Source organism: Hypanus sabinus, chromosome 3 (genome assembly GCF_030144855.1).
Source record: "Hypanus sabinus isolate sHypSab1 chromosome 3, sHypSab1.hap1, whole genome shotgun sequence".
Lineage (NCBI taxonomy): Eukaryota > Metazoa > Chordata > Chondrichthyes > Myliobatiformes > Dasyatidae > Hypanus > Hypanus sabinus.
The window spans coordinates 123,092,359-123,110,364 of record NC_082708.1 but is presented as its reverse complement, the minus strand read 5'-3'; the positions used below and the strand labels follow the sequence as shown (position 1 = coordinate 123,110,364).

Below are 18,006 nucleotides of genomic sequence, written 5' to 3'. Positions count from 1 at the left end.
CTAACTAGAAAATACTATCGAATGAATTACTAAGCAAAAATATTATAAACTAAATAACTGTCGTAAAGACAGCACACTCCCCGCTTGACCTTCGTAAGGTCACAATGAGCAGAGTACAAACTTAGTCTCTTAATCAGTCATTGGGTAGAAGTAGAATAACTTCTGTAACTGGCCTTTGGTAAATTTTCACATCGCCTTGGTCGGTAGTCTTCAATTCGATCTTCCTGACATGTCCATCCTCGCTAGGGAATGTAGCAGTGATTCTGGCCATTGGCCAGCTGTTGCGGGTGATCTGCTTGTCCCTGAGCAGGACTAAGTCTCCAACTTGAAGATTCCTGCGGGGTTCTGTCCACTTTCGTCTCTGTTGCAACGAGGATAGATATTCCTGTCTCCAGCGGGACCAGAACTGATTTGCCAGAGCCTGGACTTGTCTCCATTGCTTTGTGTACAAATCCTTGTCTGAAAAGTCTCCTGGTGGAGGAGGTGCTCCTGCCTTCTGTGTAAGGAGCATTGATGGCGAAAGGATGAAGGGGTTTTCTGAGTCAGGGGACACAGGCAGGAATGGTCGTGAGTTCATAATGGCTGTGACCTCTGCCATTAGGGTGCACAGTACCTCGTGGGTCAATCGGGTGCGTTGCTGCAGAAACATTGAATCCAGAATTCTTCTGGCGATCCCAATCATCCGCTCCCATGCGCCTCCCATGTGGGAGGCGTGTGGTGTGTTGAACTCCCAGTTGCATCCCTGTTGACTGAGGTACCTTTGCACTGCTCTGTCCATCCCCAGCTCCTTTGATGCTCCTACAAAGTTCGTTCCGCAATCAGATCTTAACTGTTTTGCAGGGCCTCTTATCGCAAAGAACCGCCTGAGAGCGTTGATGCAGCTGGAGGTATCCAAAGATTCGATGACCTCAATGTGTACCGCTCTTGAACTCATGCAGCTAAACATGATGGCCCACCGCTTGCTCTCTGCTTGTCCTCCTCTGGTGCGTCTCGTAGTGATAGACCAGGGGCCGAATACGTCGAGCCCCACATTTGTAAAGGGAGGGCAGGCTTCAAGGCGCTCAGGTGGGAGGTCCGCCATGCGTTGAACTTCTAATCTGCCTCGTAGTTTCCTGCAGGTTACACATTTATGAAGTACCGAATTGATCAGTGATTTACCTCCCAAGATCCACAGTCCCGCTGCTCTTATTGTTCCTTCGGTAAGGTAGCGGCCCTGGTGCTTTACCTGTTCCATGATAATGGCGGGCGAGCAGTAAGGATACATGGCTGCCTTTGGGCAGGAGTACTGGACTCTTTTCTGCGGCCGGAAGCTGGCAGTGTATTAACCGGCCTCCAATGCAGATGATATTGTTCTTCAGGATCGGGCTGAACTTCCTCAAAGGGCTGTCCTTTGGTATTGGTTTGTTGACTTGGAGAGCTGAAAACTCCCTTGCGAAAGCCGCTCTTTGCGTTGCTTTGAAGATGACGTCCTTTGCCTGGGCTAATTCGTCCGCGGTGCGAGGCAAAGTACATTTGTGCCATCCCCTACATTTACTGTTTCGGGATGAATGTTTGTGTGATCTGGCCATATGAATGAGGAACGCAAGTCCTCTCACTAAAGAATTCAAAGTGGAGAACCGCCGAAAGCGTTCGTTGGTACGTATCGATTCCGTGAGGTTGGTGGCTCCTGTTTGTATTTGCGGCCGAATTTCCGAGTCTCTCTCGGGTTCGATCAGTTCAAATATCTCGTTCATTTGAGTCCTTTCCGATGGTGGCTGATGCAGAAAGGGGGGTCCGGTAAGCCAGGTTGTCTGAGCCAGACGGGATGCAGGTAAGGATCTTGATGCATGGTCTGCAGGGTTATCCTCGGTACGTACATAATGCCATTGTTCGGGCTTTGATGACAGGCGGATGCGTTGAACTCTATTATGAACGTACACGTAGAAGCGTTTTGATTCGTTGTAAATATAACCAAGCACGACTTTACTGTCCGTGTAGAACTTGATATCGTCGAACCGTAGGTCCAGCTCGTCCTGGATAAGATCTGCCATTTCCACGGCCAGGACGGCTGCGCACAGTTCAAGCCTTGGAATCGTCGGCTCCGACGGAGGAGTGAGCTTCACCTTACCCGTTACAAATCCCACTTCGACTTGGCCGTCCTTTCCAACTACTTTCAAGTAAGCCACAGCGCCGATGGCCTTGGTGGACGCATCCGAAAAAACACACAATTCTGTGAGCGCTGCCTCGGTGGGTGAGGTCACAGTGTACCTGCGTTGGATATGAAGCTGTTTTAAATCCGGGAGTGAATCTCTCCAAGCCTCCCACTTGCTTAGCTTGTCTTCAGGCAGAAGAGTATCCCAGTCAGAGGGCTCAGACGTAAGTTCTCTGAGAAGGGCTCTTCCTTGAATCGTAACTGGTGCCAGTAGGCCCAAAGGATCGAAAATACTGTTGACAGTGGAGAGGACTCCACGGCGGGTAAATGGTTTGATCACGGTCGGCACAGAGAATGTGAACGAGTCGGTCGTTATCTCCCAGAGGAGACCCAAGCTCCTTTGTGTAGGTATGGTTTCTCCATCTAAATCTAGGTCTTTGATTGCTGGAGCACAGTCATCGTGTGGAAAGGCCTCCATTACTGCCTGCCGGTTTGATGCAAACTTATGCAAGCGGAGGTTTGACTCCGCGAGTGAGGCTTGTGTACGTCGGAGCAGATCGATTGCTTCCTCTTCTGTCCGTAGTGATATCAAACCATCGTCGACGTAGAAGTGCCTTTCTACAAACTTAACGGTGTCGTCACCGTGCTCCTGTGCACCCTCTCTGATGGCTCTTCGCAGCCCATAGATGGCCACGGCAGGTGACGGACTATTGCCGAAAACGTGGACTTTCATCCGGTACTCGATAACTTCTTTGTTGATGTCGTTGTCCTTATACCATAAGAAACGGAGGAAATCACGATAGTCCTCCTGTACCAAGAAGCAATGGAACATCTGCTGGATGTCCGCTAAGATTGCGACCTTCTCCTTCCGGAAGCGCAGCAGGACCCCGAGTAGGGTATTGTTAAGGTCGGGGCCTGTGAGAAGCGCGTCATTTAGGGAGACGCCGGAACACTGGGCACTGGAGTCGAAGACCACCCTGATCTGATTGGGTTTTTGTGGATGGTAAACTCCAAATGTTGGGAGGTACCAGCACTCCCCGCCTTCCGGCAGTGGTGGTGCTACTTCGGCATGTCCGTTAGCGAAGATCTTTCCCATAAATGCTATATATTGCTGTTGCATCTCGGGTTTCCGGTTCAGGGTTTTTTGTAAGGACGTGAACCGCTTGACCGCTTGCTCTCTGTTATTTGGCAACCGCTGGCGTGGTTCTCTGAAGGGTAGTGGGGCGACCCAATTATTTGCTTCATCCCTGAAGACTTTGGTGTCCATCATTTTTAAGAAGAAGACGTCTTGAGCTGATGGAGCAAGTTTATTGTCATACTTCGTTTGAGCGAAGACTGACTGGCCCAGCGACTCGTCGCTTGCCTCGCGCTTGTTAACACCTTGTTGTGCTTCCTTGATATACATGGAACTTGTGCAGGGTTGAAAAATCGAATGGCGGCCACTCTCTAGCACATTGGTCTTGAGTGTGTCGACCGTCGGTTTGTGTACGTCACCGAGACACACCTCTCCAACCATACACCAGCCGCATCTCCACCACATCGCCAAACACATCCCAGAACTGGATCCGAAAGCGGAAATACTCCTGCTATTAGGAAGAGATGTTATCCAGGTACACAAGGTTAGGCAGCAGGTCAATGGACCACTCGACGCCCCCTTCGCGCAACGTCTGGATCTGGGCTGGCCATCAGAGAAGCCGAAATCCAGAAAGAACAGGCCGCCAGAGAAGCCGAAATCCAGAAAGAAAAGGCTGCCAGAGAAGCCGAAAGGGCCGCCAGAGAAGCCGAAAGGGCCGCCAGAAAGGCAGAAGCCGCCAAGGTGCGACTGCGTTACGCCAGACAAGAAGCAGTTTTGAAAATGAAACAGGCCGCCGGAGAAGCCGAAAGGGCCGCCAGAGAAGCCGAAATCCAGAAAGAAAAGGCTGCCAGAGAAGCCGAAAGGGCCGCCAGGAAGGCAGAAGCCGCCAAGGTGCGACTGCGTTACGCCAGACAAGAAGCAGTTTTGAAAATGAAACTGGCCGCCAGAGAAGCCGAAATCCAGAAAGAACAGGCCATCAGAGAAGCCGAAAGGGCCGCCAGAGAAGCCGAAATCCAGAAAGAAAAGGCTGCCAGAGAAGCCGAAATCCAGAAAGAAAAGGCTGCCAGAGAAGCCGAAATCCAGAAAGAAAAGGCTGCCAGAGAAGCCGAAATCCAGAAAGAAAGGGCCGCCAGAGAAGCCGAAATCCAGAAAGAAAAGGCCGCCAGAGAAGAAGAAGAAGCTGCCATGGCGGAAGCAGAGTACATAGAAGAACCTGAAGGGTCGCGTGATCTGACTGAAGCAAGATCTACTTTAGAAAGGACCAGACTGGAACGCACAAGCGACTATGTACAATCTCAAATAGACAGGCAGGCTCGTCTCCCCTCTCCATACGTATTCGATAACTTCCCCAGCTACGAGGAACCTCAGAGAGTCACGATTGCATCACATCCATACGAGGAAGGAAATTTACCCTCACGGCTCCGTGATGAAGTCAAGAATGAAAGAACCGACAACGCTCCTTCACCCCCACAACAGGACGGCAGGGAGGGAGAGGTTCACTCCAGGACAACAATTGTCAGCTCGAACTGTACAGAAGTTTGCGGTCAAACTCAGTCAAGCCGTTCTTGTTCCAAGATCTGCCTCACTGAGGTGTACCCTAAAGAAGCACAACAAGACATTACCAAGCGTAAAGTAACCGACGAGACGCTAGGTCAGTCAGTTTTCGTTCAAACCGAGCACGGAAACAAACTTGCACAATCAGCTCAAGATACCATTTCTTTAAAACCCAAAGACACCGAGGTCTTCAGAGATGAAGCAAATAATGGGGTTGCCCCATTGCCTTTCAGAGAACCACGCCAGCGCTCACCAGATAACAAAGAGCAGGCAGTCAAACGGTTCACGTCCTTACGGAAAACCCGGAAAAGGAAACCTGAGATGCAGCAACGCACCCGATTGGCCCACGAGGTACTGTGCACCCTAATGGCAGAGGTCACAGCCATTATAAACGCACAATGATTCCTACCTGTGTCTTCTGACCCAGAAAACCCCTTTATACTTTCGCCATCAACGCTCCTTACGCAGAAGGCAGGAGCACCTCCTCCACCAGGAGACTTCTCAGACAAGGATTTGTACACAAAGCAATGGAGACAAGTCCAAGCTCTGGCAAATCAGTTCTGGCCTCACTGGAGACAAAAATATCTACCTTTGTTGCAACAGAGACAAAAGTGGACAGAACCCCACAGGAATCTTCAAGTTGGAGACTTAGTCCTGCTCAGGGACAAGCAAATCGCCCGCAACAGCTGGCCAACGGCCAGAATCACTGCTACATTCCCTAGCGGGGATGGACATGTCAGGAAGATCGAATTGAAGACTACCGACCAAGGCGATGTGAAAATTTACCAAGGGCCAGTTACAGAAGTTATTCTACTTCTACCCAATGACTGATTAAGAGACTAAGTTTTGTACTCTGCTCATTGTGACCTTACGAAGGTCAAGCAGGGAGTGTGCTGTCTTTACGACAGTTATTTAGTTTATAATATTTTTGCTTAGTAATTCATTCGATAGTATTTTCTAGTTAGAATTAGAAGTGTTTAAAGTATATTCATTGCATGTAAAATATATCGGCATGCGATGACGTCACATCCGGTTTCGCCGCGTCTTGTGGGAAAATACCGGTTTGAAATTAGCGCGAGGGTGGGGGCTCACCACGAGGCAGACCCGAGCAGAAGTTGTTTTGCAGGCATGAGAAATCACAGTGAGAGCAACGCTGTAAGTTAATAGATAATCGATATATTGAACTAAGATGTTAATGCCGATCCTGTTAGAAGTAACGACGGTAGATAATGTTTATGCTTTCGTTAGTTAAAGAGTCGCGGATAGTTTGCATGGAAGTGTATTTAAAGTAGTCAATGGAGCAGGTAAACTCTCCCTGTATACTGCACCTTAGTGTAATGTAGTTATAGTCACCTTTGCAAGTATTTACACTTGAAATGTGATATTAAGGAAGGAACAAACACTGTATCAATCTTGTATTGTTTTATCAACAGTTTTCACCATATGTTAATGTGAAGAGTGAATAGTAAATGGTTAATCTTACTGCGATCTGGTTCTTATTAACTGTGGTTTATCTCGACGTTAAATTCGGCGTTCGTTACATGCGAAGGAGAACGTTACAGTGAAAAAGCTCACCTGAGCAGAAGTTGTTTTGCAGGCATGAGAAATCACAGTGAGAGCAACGCTTTTTCACTGTAACGTTCTCCTTCGCGTGTAACGAACGCCGAATTTAACGTCGAGATAAACCACAGTTAATAAGAACCAGATCGCAGTAAGATTAACCATTTACTGTTCACTCTTCACATTAACATATGGTGAAAACTGTTGATAAAACAATACAAGATTGATACAGTGTTTGTTCCTTCCTTAATATCACATTTCAAGTGTAAATACTTGCAAAGGTGACTATAACTACATTACACTAAGGTGCAGTATACAGGGAGAGTTTACCTGCTCCATTGACTACTTTAAATACACTTCCATGCAAACTATCCGCGACTCTTTAACTAACGAAAGCATAAACATTATCTACCGTCGTTACTTCTAACAGGATCGGCATTAACATCTTAGTTCAATATATCGATTATCTATTAACTTACAGCGTTGCTCTCACTGTGATTTCTCATACCTGCAAAACAACTTCTGCTCGGGTCTGCCTCGTGGTGAGCCCCCACCCTCGCGCTAATTTCAAACCGGTATTTTCCCACAAGACGCGGCGAAACCGGATGTGTCGTCATCGCATGCCGATATATTTTACATGCAATGAATATACTTTAAACACTTCTAATTCTAACTAGAAAATACTATCGAATGAATTACTAAGCAAAAATATTATAAACTAAATAACTGTCGTAAAGACAGCACAGTATGTTTTCCTGTCATGGGATGGCTGTGTAAATATGCTGTACTGTATCTGCTCTATGATATGCTGTGCTGCTTTGTAAAATAAGAATAAATAATAATAAAAATTTGAATTACAAAAATACAAGATCCCAAAACAGTCAATTAGAGCATGGTCAAAGTGAAATTTGATTCAACCACCAAGAGATATTAGGAAAGAAAATCAAAGTCTTGATCAGTTTTAAAGAACATCTTAAAAGAAAGGTAGAAAGGAACACATTTCAGAGGTTATGTAGATCTAAGTTAGATTTAAAGTGCAGGCATGCAGAGATCTGTCCGGCTATAAAAGGCTGCAGAGAGTTGAAAATAGGTGGTGAGGCAGGTGGGGAATAAGTGAAATTACAAAGGTTCTTGAAGATAAGGATAATGCTTTTACTACATAAATGAGAAATTGGTAGACAATGATCTGTGAGAGAAAGTTAACAGCAGAAAAATAGAAAGAAAAACTGTTTCAGAGATTCTTAGGCTACATCCATGCTAGACCGGATAATTTTGAAAACGCCAGTTTCGTGTAAAAATGATAGGCGTCCACACTATGCATTTTTGAAAATATCTCTCCACGTTGAAATGGATATTTTGTCGAATCTCCTCCTTCTGCGCATGCGCAGGACGCATTTACTGACAACTAGCGACATGTTTGGTGTCGAATCTCGCCGTGGAAGATGGTGCGTGTTTGTCCAGTTACAGACTAGAAAAACTTAAACGACGGGCAGCTGTTGGCTCTCGCGCAGGAGGACTTAAAAGTAAAAAAAAACAAATACTGGAGCATTTAGAGGCAACCGACAGGGAGTTAACAGACTGTAAGACCCGGCTGACAACGATCATTGAAAAACTGACGAACTCTGTTGCATTAATAAAATACCTTGTTAAATGTGTAAAACATGTCTGCATCAGTGTTATCCTGTATTTCCATACAATGTTATATTACGCTGTTACACATCTATTGTCAGAGAAGTACTTGCATAAATAGGTAAACCACCTTCATAAAAGCAAGGACAGAAAACAGGGCAAAGTGAGTATTTATTCAGTAAGTTATGGGTCAAAGTATTTGGTGAGTACATTTCTAACTGTTCTGGCTTCAGTCTCATTGCTGTCAGGTCTGAAGTTGTTAGGTTTAATAATTTAAGTCTCATCCACAACCTACATAGCCTCCTGTTGTTTTGCAGTAATCCTGTAAAATACAAAGAGTACAAACATCCTCAACCCGAGAAGCATTCCACAATTAACAATCAGCTGAGACTTGAATTACTTTATCTCATATTTCCAGCATATACAATATTCTGCCTGCATTGGAAGAAAAAAATTGCATTATGAAATATTTAAATACATTTCAAGTTAGGTCATATAACGCCAGGTAGTTCCATAAACTCTAACAACTTAATTAACTTTCTACTGTCAAGCAAAATTCACATTTGACTTTTAATTCCCTGACAACTACAACTGCGGGAAGTGCATCTAGCTGCAGCTTCTAATAATCCACATTAAGGAGTTGGAGCTGGAACTGGATAAACTCGGGATCATTCAGGAGCTTGAAGGGGTGATAGATAGGACATATAGAGAGATAGTTACACCCAAGGTACAGGACATAGGAAACTGGGTGACAGTCAAGAAGGGGAAAGGGGTTAAGGAGCCAGTGCAGAGTACCCCTGTGGCCATCCCTCCAACAACAGGTATATCACTTTGCATACTGTTTGGCGGGGAGGGGAGGGTTGACCTAACAGGAAAGTCACAGTGGTCAGGTCTCTGGCACTGAGTCTGGCCCTGAGACTCAGAAGGGAAGTGGGGGAGAAAAGGCACATTGTGGTGATGGGTGATTTGTTAGTTAGATGTATCAGTATTACAGTGGAGTAAAGGGCATTACAGAGGCATGAGAGAGGAATTGGCCAGAATTGATGGCAGAACATCAATGGCTGGAATTTCTGGAAGCAATTCGGAAGGCACAGGATATATATATATATCCCAAAGAGGAAGAAGTATTCTAAAGGCAAAATTGCACAATCAAGGCTAACGAGGTCAAATCCAACATAAAAGCCAAAGGGAGGATCTAATGATAGAGCAAAAATTAGTCCAAAGTTAGACAATTGGGAAGCTTTTAAAAACCAACAGAAGGCAACTAAAAAGTAATTAAGAAAGTAAAGATGGAATACAAAAATAAGATAGCCAGTGATACCAAGTTTCTTCAAGTACATAAAATGTAAAAGAAAGGTGAGAGTGGATATCGGACTGCTGGAAAACAATGCTGAAGAGGTAATAATGAGGGACAAGGAAATGGCAGACGAACTAAAGAAGTATTTTGCATCAGTCTTCACTGTTGGAAACACTATCAGTGTGGTGAAAGCTCCAGTTGTCATGGGTCATGAAGTGTGTGAAGTTACCATTTTCCGAGAGAAGGTTCCTGGGAATCCGAATGGTCTGAAGGTAGGTAAGTCATCTGCACCAGGTAGTGTCCACCCCAGCATTCTGAAAGAATTGGCTGAAGAGATCATAGAGGCGTTAGTAATGATCTTTCAAGAATCATTAGTTTCTGGAATGGTTCCAGAAGACTGAAAAATTGTAAATGTCACTCCACTGTTCAAGAAGGGAGAGAGGCAGAAGAAAGGTAATTATAAGCCAGTTAGTCTGACCTCAGTGATTGGGAAGATGTTGGAGTCGATTATTAAGGTCTCAAAGTACTTGGGAGCACATGATAAAATTGGCTAAAGTCAGCATGGTTTCCTCAAGGGATTGATAAAGGAGAATTGGTTGATGATGTGTACTTGGATTTTCAGAATGCCTTTGACAAGGTGCCACACATGAGGCAGCTTAACAAGCTACAAGCCCATGGTATTGCAGGAAGATTCTAGCATGGATAAAGCAGTGGCTGATTGGCAGGAGGCAAAGAGTGGGAATAAAGGGAGCTTTTTCTGGTTGGCTGCAAGTGACTAGTGGTGTTCCACAGGGGTCTGTGTTAGGAATGATTATGTTATATGTCAATGATTTGGATGATGGAATTGATAGCTTTGTTGCAAAGTTTGCAGGCAATATAAAGATAGGTGGAGAGACCGGTAGTTTTTAGGAAGTAGAGAGGCTACAGAAGGACTTAGATTAAGAGAATGAACAAAGAGGTGTATGATCATGCACTTTGGTAGAAGAATTGAAAGGGTTGACTATTTTCTAAATGGAGAGAAAATACAAAAAACTGAGATGCAAGGGGACTTGGGAGACCTTGTGCAGGATTCCCTAAAGGTTAATTTGCAGGTGGAGTTTGTGGTGAGGAAGGCAAATGCAATATCAGCATTCAATTCAAGAGGACTAGAATATATTAGCAAAGGTGTACTGTTGAGACTTTGTAAAGCACTGGTGAGGCCTCACTTGGAGTATTGTGAGCAGGTTTGGGCCCCTTATCTTAGAAAGGATGTGCTGAAACTGGAGAGAGTTCAAAGGAGGTTCACAAGAATGATTCCAGGATTGAATGGCTTGTCACATGAAAAGTGTTTGATGGCTCTGGGCCTGTATTCACTAGAACTCAGAAGAATGATGGCAACCTCATTGAAACCTATCGAATGGTGGAGGGCCTTGATAGGGTGGATGTGGAGAGGATGTTTCCTGTGGTGGGGGAGTCTAAAACCAGAGGACACAGCCTCAGAACAGAGGGGGGTTCTTTTAGAATGGAGATGAGGAGGAATTTTTTTAGTTAGGGAGTGGCCTAGTTCTGCTCCGAAATCTTACAAGCTTAGGTCTAGGTTATGTCACATGTCCATTTCATTTGGCACTTTTGTCTGCCCTCTTCAATTTAACCTTCCCCTTTAGTTTATCCCTGGTCCATCTTGTTATTAATATAAGATGCTTTAGATTTGCTGCTGAAACAAAAAAAAACAATATTTTAGACAGGTAGCATCAAAGGTACACTGGTGATAATGAGTGAATAAATTGTGCAATTTCTTGTCAACTATGTACATCTTGTAACTGAATGCCTACATCCAATGAGAAAACGATGAAGAACTGAGAACACAATTCAAAGACATGATTTGTTGAAGCTCCGAATGCAGTTAGATAAAACTATTGAAAAAAGGCTCAGAAAAGACTGAATTTATTCATGACAGTGGAATGGAAGGTAGAATGTAAAGTAGAAGACTAAAGATGTTAAGGTACATTTGTTTAGATTTCAGTTGGTTTACAGTAATGGTATCAGATTCTGAAGCCTCCTTCGGTCAAAGTTGACCATGGATATTGCATCTTAGCTATCTTAGTACACCGACCTGGGCAGTACAATTTGGAGAGCAAGCTTTTGCCCATGTAGCAAGCTCCCCCTCTCCACACGTGATGAACCCAAAGGAACAGCAGAGACTGATAGAGTTTGGTATCAGCAGCCGTCGCAAGAGTTGCCAGTCAGCATTGAATTCAATGTAGGAATGCTTTAGGGACTCCAGCTCCGGATTTTTCCCTCGGTGTTTACTCCCAAAGCCTTCTCCATGAATGGGTATAGCCACAAGGCAGCAGAATTTCAGATCAGAGTTTTCCTTCTCGTAGATGAGCTGCCAACCACGGCTCACAAGTCCCATCTGCCCGAAGCGACTAGTTTTAAGGTGCCGATAACCCACCTTTGCCCCTTCTTCTGTCAGTGCAAATGGTTTTGTTTGGCTTGTAAACTAAGCCACACGTGAAGGCCAGGAGCTGGACTTGGTTGTCATAGGCTATTTGAGTTGCGCGCCATTGGGAGCATTTAATAGATAGTGGGACCTTGTCCCCATTACCATCACTGGCTATAACAACCTTGAGGAACCATCAGCTTATACAAAAGACATTAAGACTATGAGAACCTTGCAACATAGTTTTTCATCATACTGGCTGATGTTCTTGAGAAATACAAGTAGTTCAACATGGAACAGGAAGTTTTTCATTAATAACCTCAGAGTTCAGAACTCCTGTGCAGGCTCAAATCCTGAGCTTCCTGAAAGATATTCACCATGTGTTTTAACATTTTTTAAATGTCCCCAATAATGTTTAATACTATGATTAATTTTGCTTATACTGAGGATAACTTATAAATTATTTGTGAATGTGAAAATCATTCACAGCCATTCATACATACTATTTGACATCTGTGACAGCCTATGAGGCCTGTGACTTAGCCAGTTGACAAAATATTTCTGCGGCTGAAAACTTTTTAAAACTTACAGATGCTGGAAACCTGTGGGGGGAATAAACAGAAGGCATTGGAAAATTTCAGCATCTCAGGCAGCATTTGCTGAAAAAGAAATAGAGTTAATGTTTCATATTCAAGATCGTGTGGCCAAGTGGTTAAGGCTTTGGGCTGGCGATCTGAAGGTCGTTAGTTCCAGCCTCAGCCGAGGCGGCGTGTGTGCCCTCAAGCGAGGCACTTACCCACACACTGCTCCTGCTCCTGCACATTTATAGCCCAGTGGCGGCGGCTGGTGCAGTATGGACAAGACAAGACAAGATCCATCATCTGAAATAGGAAAGAGAAAAACAAATTTGTATCGCTGCTACTGCAAATTAACTTGTTTTCTCTCTTTTCCGGTTCTGATGAGGCGTTTCAGACATGAAATGTTTCTCTTTCCACAGATGTTGTCTAACGCACTAAGTATCAAGTTTCTGATTTCCATTTCTGTGGGCAGGGTTTGTGTAGGCCTTGCCAGATTACAGACTATTTTGCACCATGCAGGGGTTTCTCAGTTATATTGAAGGTAGAGCCATCCAGGAAATCCTTGCTATCGCACTCTCTGCAGGTAAATATGAACCTAGTAATGAGGGAAATAGCAAATGTGGAGATACATCAGAGCTACAAAATGATTTCTCTATAAATACAAGGAGAGACAAAACACAGAAAATCAAATAAAATAAATATATGAAATATTTTAATAGAGTGGATTTGTCTTTCATGACATGGCCGTCAGCTTAGAATTATCACTTAATCAGTAAAAAATATAAGGAAACTTGTTTTATACAGTGTATTGCATTGCCATGTTAAGTGCCCTTAACTCCTGGTGGAGTAGTCGGGGCACTGTCGTGACAAGCTTTCTGCACTGATCTTTTTGGTGCTCATCATATGGCATGTCTTGGGCATCTGAAACCTGGCAGAGCCCATCCCTCTCCAAGTTTTTTGGAGCCGGCTGGATTCGAACTCTGGAGCCTTCACTCGGAAGTCTGGCGCTGATGCCTCTGGGCCACCAGCTGGTGTATTGCATTGCAATATGTGAATGATTAAGCCAAAGCCAATTCCACAGTTGAATTGTTTTCCTGACAAGGCATCTATGAGGAATTGAAACATATGTTTTAAACATTGGTTATTAAATTGTACTTAAAGGTTATTAGCATGTTGCTGCTTTTATACCCAAGCTAAAGGTCATCAAGTTACCAAAAATCCAAATATAATCACTTTACATTAATAATAAATACGTTTGGAAAAAGAAGCAAACATGAGAACAAATCAAAGTAAAAACCATTGAAAATTCTCTGACATTATTATTTACTGATTTTGTTAAGACTGCATTATGTTGTAGATAATTCTCTCGCATTTTGTGACTAGATAGATTATAAAATGGTAATAAGTATGTAAAGTTTGCCCTTACTGATCTTTTCCTAATCTTCACTTCTAAGATTCCTCAGCTGAAACCTGGCTTAGATTTGATAAATTGCAGTCTTGATTAAATGTGTAATATTCATGACGTGTGATTTTAGGATTCCAAAACTACTATGATGCCTGTTCAGAAGGTCTAAAAGATGCGAGCGGGCTGCTTAAATTCGGCGGTCCTGGGGGATCATGCCATCCTCCCCCGCACTCACCAATTTGTTGGGGTTTGTTAAACCACTGCTACAATGGAACCAACTTCTTTACAGGAGAAATTGGAATACGACTGGATTTCATTGCTTTACACAAAAAGGTAAGAAAGATATGAATGTAACTTCAAGTTGCTCACAACTTGCTCTAAAAATTGATTCACACACAAAATGCTGAGATTGTTTTTAATTAAGTTTGTACAAAGTTGATTCTCTTGTTTGGTCTTAGAAGTTTCAATGACAGAACGGGAACAAATAATTTAAATTGAAATTATTGAATACTGTGACTTTTGGATTTACTAATTTAACCGTTAATTGGGTATTTTTGATTGTGTGCAAACATTGTGATGTGATTTGATGACAAAGTACATAGTGTACACAGTGAAATATGGTTGCGGAAGCAGTTCTGCTTATGGAAATATAGTCTGCCTACTAAAAGCAGAAACTGCTAACTGATCTGACTTCTGTCCAAGTTAATCACTCAGCTGGCCAGTGCAGAATGGTTCTGCAACTTCTCAGTCTGATGCCACTAAAATCTTCTTTTACACTACTGACAATTACACTCTGGAATTATATCTAAAATATTTTTGAACTTTATCTCCATGATGAAGACTACCTCATGCATTCCATAAACTATTGTCCATCATTAAAGACCCTCACCGTCTGGGATATGTCCTCTTCTCACTACTACCATCAAGGAGGAGGTACACACAACTGTAGACCCACACTCAAAGCTTTAGGAGCAGCTTCTTCCCTTTTGCCATCAGATTTCTGAATGGTCCATGAACCCATGAAAGCTACTTTGTTTTTTGTGCTAGTCATTTATTTTTGCAATTCATTGTAGTTTTTTATGTCCTGCACTGTACTGCTGCCATAAAACAATAAATTTAATGTCATGTCAGTGATAATGAAACTGATTCTAAGAATTTCACATGAACTGTCTCATTAACCATTCCACACACTAAATGGTCATGTAGTGCCCAATCTTAAAGGTCAGGCTAAAGAAATGCCTTTTGCCCAATTATATATAATGTTGTTTCTTCTTGTTCCTAGTTGCATGTGCCAACGTTATACCCCTCAAATCTCTAAAGGCACTGATTTACATTCAAAAACAGATTTATTGTCACTGACTGAGGTGGCATGAAATATGTTGTTTTGTGGCAGTTTGTACAAAGACAGTTACTAAAATTACCAAAGTAAATAAAGTACAAATAAAAAGGAATAACGCAATAGTGTTCATTGGTTCGCAAACTGGTCAGAAATCTGATGATGGAAGGGAAGAAGCTGTTTCGGAATGATTGTGTTTGGGTCCTCCACCTCCTGTACCTCCTCCTTTATGGTAATAACAAAAGAAGGACATGTCCTGAATGCTGAGGGACATTAGTAATGGATGCTGCCTTTTTGAGATGTCATTGATGGTAGGGAGGGAGCTGACTGAGTCTACGGCCCTCTGCAGCCTCTTGGAAACCTGTGCTTTGGAGTATAAACTGTGCATAACAAGCTGTGATGCATCCAGTCAAAATTATCTCCACTCGACATCTATATAAATTTGAAAGTCTTTGGTGACATACTAAATCTCCTCAAACTCCTAACAAAGTAGAGCCACTGGTGTGCCTTCTTCATGATTGCATTAACGAGTTAGGTCCATGACTACTCTCTACGAAGCTGATATCAGAAACTATACTGTATTACCATTCTAAATGAACTTATCCAGCACATCAATGTCAGGTAACTTTATCACTGCCAGTTAGTCAGATTGAGTGCTTTGCAGGCAGCTATGTGTATAATTTCTTACAGTATTCAGTTCTAGTACTGCCTAGTTGCATCTTCATGTCAATCAGAGAAAGCAGATCCTAAAGCGTCAAAAATACACAATAATTGCATGAACAATTGTAAATGAATGGAATCTGAAGGCAATATGATAAGAAATTGGGGAAAATTCAAATGATCAGATGGATAGGGAAGTATGCATCCTCAGTTCTACTTAGAGCACACTTAAGAACACTTCTGTTCTTTTTATTTTGTACAAGTGGATGAATTATTTTAAATGATTCTACAGCTGAAAGTTTAAGTATTTCAGTACAATGGCTAGCCTTCATCATTGATCCTGTCTTAAAGACTTTGACGTGCAAAGGTGTGGGCATCATCAACTTCCACTAAGCACCTAATGTTTAGAAAGAAGAATGCAAAAATGCATCATCTTTCCAATGTCTTGCCATCTTCATTATATCACCTGACAATGTGGTAGTCTCTTGATTTATTTAGTATAGCATTCTTAAAGTACTGCTCCATGTAGCAACATCAGTTTATCAATGTCATTCATCAGCACAAAATCTCTGACCCTTGGATAAGATATTACTCTTGATTCAATGCTACAGCTGAACTATTTATGTATAGTTGTTCAGTGAGGCTGCACAGCTGCTGAGGTTTAACTAACTTTAGTTTGAATTTTAAAGCTTAAATTAACTTTAGTTTATTCAATTGACACTGGCAACTGCTAAAGCAGTACTTCTCAGTCACAGCAGTTTGTATTAAATGTCCACATAGAAACAACAGATTGTTCCATGTAGAGATTTTCATTTGGAGATCTCAGGGGTGTGACATTTGAGAAAACTTAGAAGGTTGGGATAAGGGGTGGGACGGAGAAGTGTGAGTGGAAATTCTCCAGTGGAGATGTATCAGTGATGATCTTGGAAATGATGATTTTATGCTCACTGGTGTGGTCACCCTCCAGAGGGTCTTTTGGAGATTTGATACTCAGCATCACATGGTTCAGCAAACAGTCTCTCCCCTACATGTGTTCTCTCACTATTTGCCGTAGACTCAGTCTGAGAGCTTTGCTATGCTAAATGCTTGATCTGCATGGGGGATATTTCCCAAAGCTTACGTACGTACCAGTCTGGCACAAAAAGGTTGTGCATTGTCAACTGTCTTAAACTTGCTTAAATCTTTCTCCATTAATATACTTGGTTCAAATATTTAATTTAATATCTATTAGCATTTGTGGGTAATAAGTAATGTACATTGGTGCAAACACCTGGTATAATTCTCTATTGTCTTCATTAGTTTTACAGTTATTTGTAATTTTACTGTTTGTTAAACATTCTGTACACAAGCTAAATTGTTAATATCTTTAACTGATCACAGCACTATTAGAGTATCCTTTCCAACTTAAGAACATGATGTTTGGCAGGCTGCACTATGTATTTATGTCAAGCCAAGAATCTATGACCCCTATTTTAAGATCTGGTTGTTATTCATCAATCAGATGAATTCATTGCAAAGTACAGTAAACAGTAGAAATGCATTGGTAAAATAAATGCTTGTTTTTTTAAACTGACTGGTTCTGGGTTTAGCTTGAAATTACTGGACAGAAATGATTACCCTGCAATGTTCAGAAAGCCTAACTAAATTGGTTTTTAGTTTAACCACTTGCTGATATGTAAAAGCCTTGTGGCTTCATTATTAAGCACACCCCAAGTAACCAAATAGATTTAGACTTATCCGGCCAAGGATGCCTAGATTTTAATTGTACAAATCACTCGTATTACCATTCTTTAAGTACTTTGGTTAAATGTTGCAGAAAAAAATAAATGAAAACCAAGCCCAGTAAGGAGAGCCAATGTCAGGCTTCGAAAAGCAAAATGAGTGCAATAGCAATCCAAAGGTTTCAAAACTCAGTGTTTGATTCAGCAAAGAAAGAAATCTCACACATGACCATTTTTCTATACCCTTTCCCCACTGTCACCACCTCTTGCCCCACTCCCCCACACGCCCAATACAGGTGTCTCAAGGCCTCAGGGAGGACAGAAACCTTGCAGAAAAGAAGCGTGCTTTCTTTATTTTAATTTTCCATATGAATACGTTTCTACAAGGCCCATGAATCCAAGAACATTATTGTTTTTTACACATTATATTTTGAACATTATTTCTTTTTGAAACTTACAGTAATTGTTATGTTTTGCTGTATACTGCTGCTGCAAAAGAATAAATTTCACAACATACATCATGACAATAAACCTGATTCTGACTCTGATTTATTTCTCAATATCTCTTCCAGAGTTTTTCATTAATACACAAGTCCATAACCCAGCTCACAAGAATTAAAAATGGCTATGCCCACCTT

The 18,006-nt window shown here is 42.4% G+C and overlaps 2 protein-coding genes across 6 annotated transcripts in view; one reads left to right on the top strand and one right to left on the bottom strand.

Moving 5' to 3' along the window:
• Nucleotides 1-18,006, top strand: part of idua (alpha-L-iduronidase) — a 197,593-nt gene that overhangs the window by 88,838 nt on the left and 90,749 nt on the right. For all 3 annotated transcript variants that reach the window (XM_059965064.1, XM_059965066.1, XM_059965065.1), the window contains one exon: nucleotides 13,782-13,984. In XM_059965064.1, the coding sequence (XP_059821047.1) occupies nucleotides 13,782-13,984 (203 nt within the window). The remainder of the gene's footprint in view (nucleotides 1-13,781; nucleotides 13,985-18,006) is intronic.
• Nucleotides 1-18,006, bottom strand: part of slc26a1 (solute carrier family 26 member 1) — a 114,088-nt gene that overhangs the window by 75,951 nt on the left and 20,131 nt on the right. Inside the window, exons 1-2 of one of the 3 annotated variants that reach the window (XM_059965057.1) lie at nucleotides 14,541-14,589; nucleotides 12,465-12,549 (exon numbers count right to left, since the gene is read on the bottom strand). The exons of 1 other annotated variant lie outside the window; for it this stretch is intronic. In XM_059965057.1, coding sequence (XP_059821040.1) covers nucleotides 12,465-12,549; nucleotides 14,541-14,574 — 119 coding nt within the window. In that variant the 5' untranslated portion in view covers nucleotides 14,575-14,589. Of the gene's footprint in view, nucleotides 1-12,464; nucleotides 12,550-14,540; nucleotides 14,590-18,006 lie in introns of those variants that run through there. One more of the 3 variants, XM_059965058.1, reaches the window with a different exon arrangement.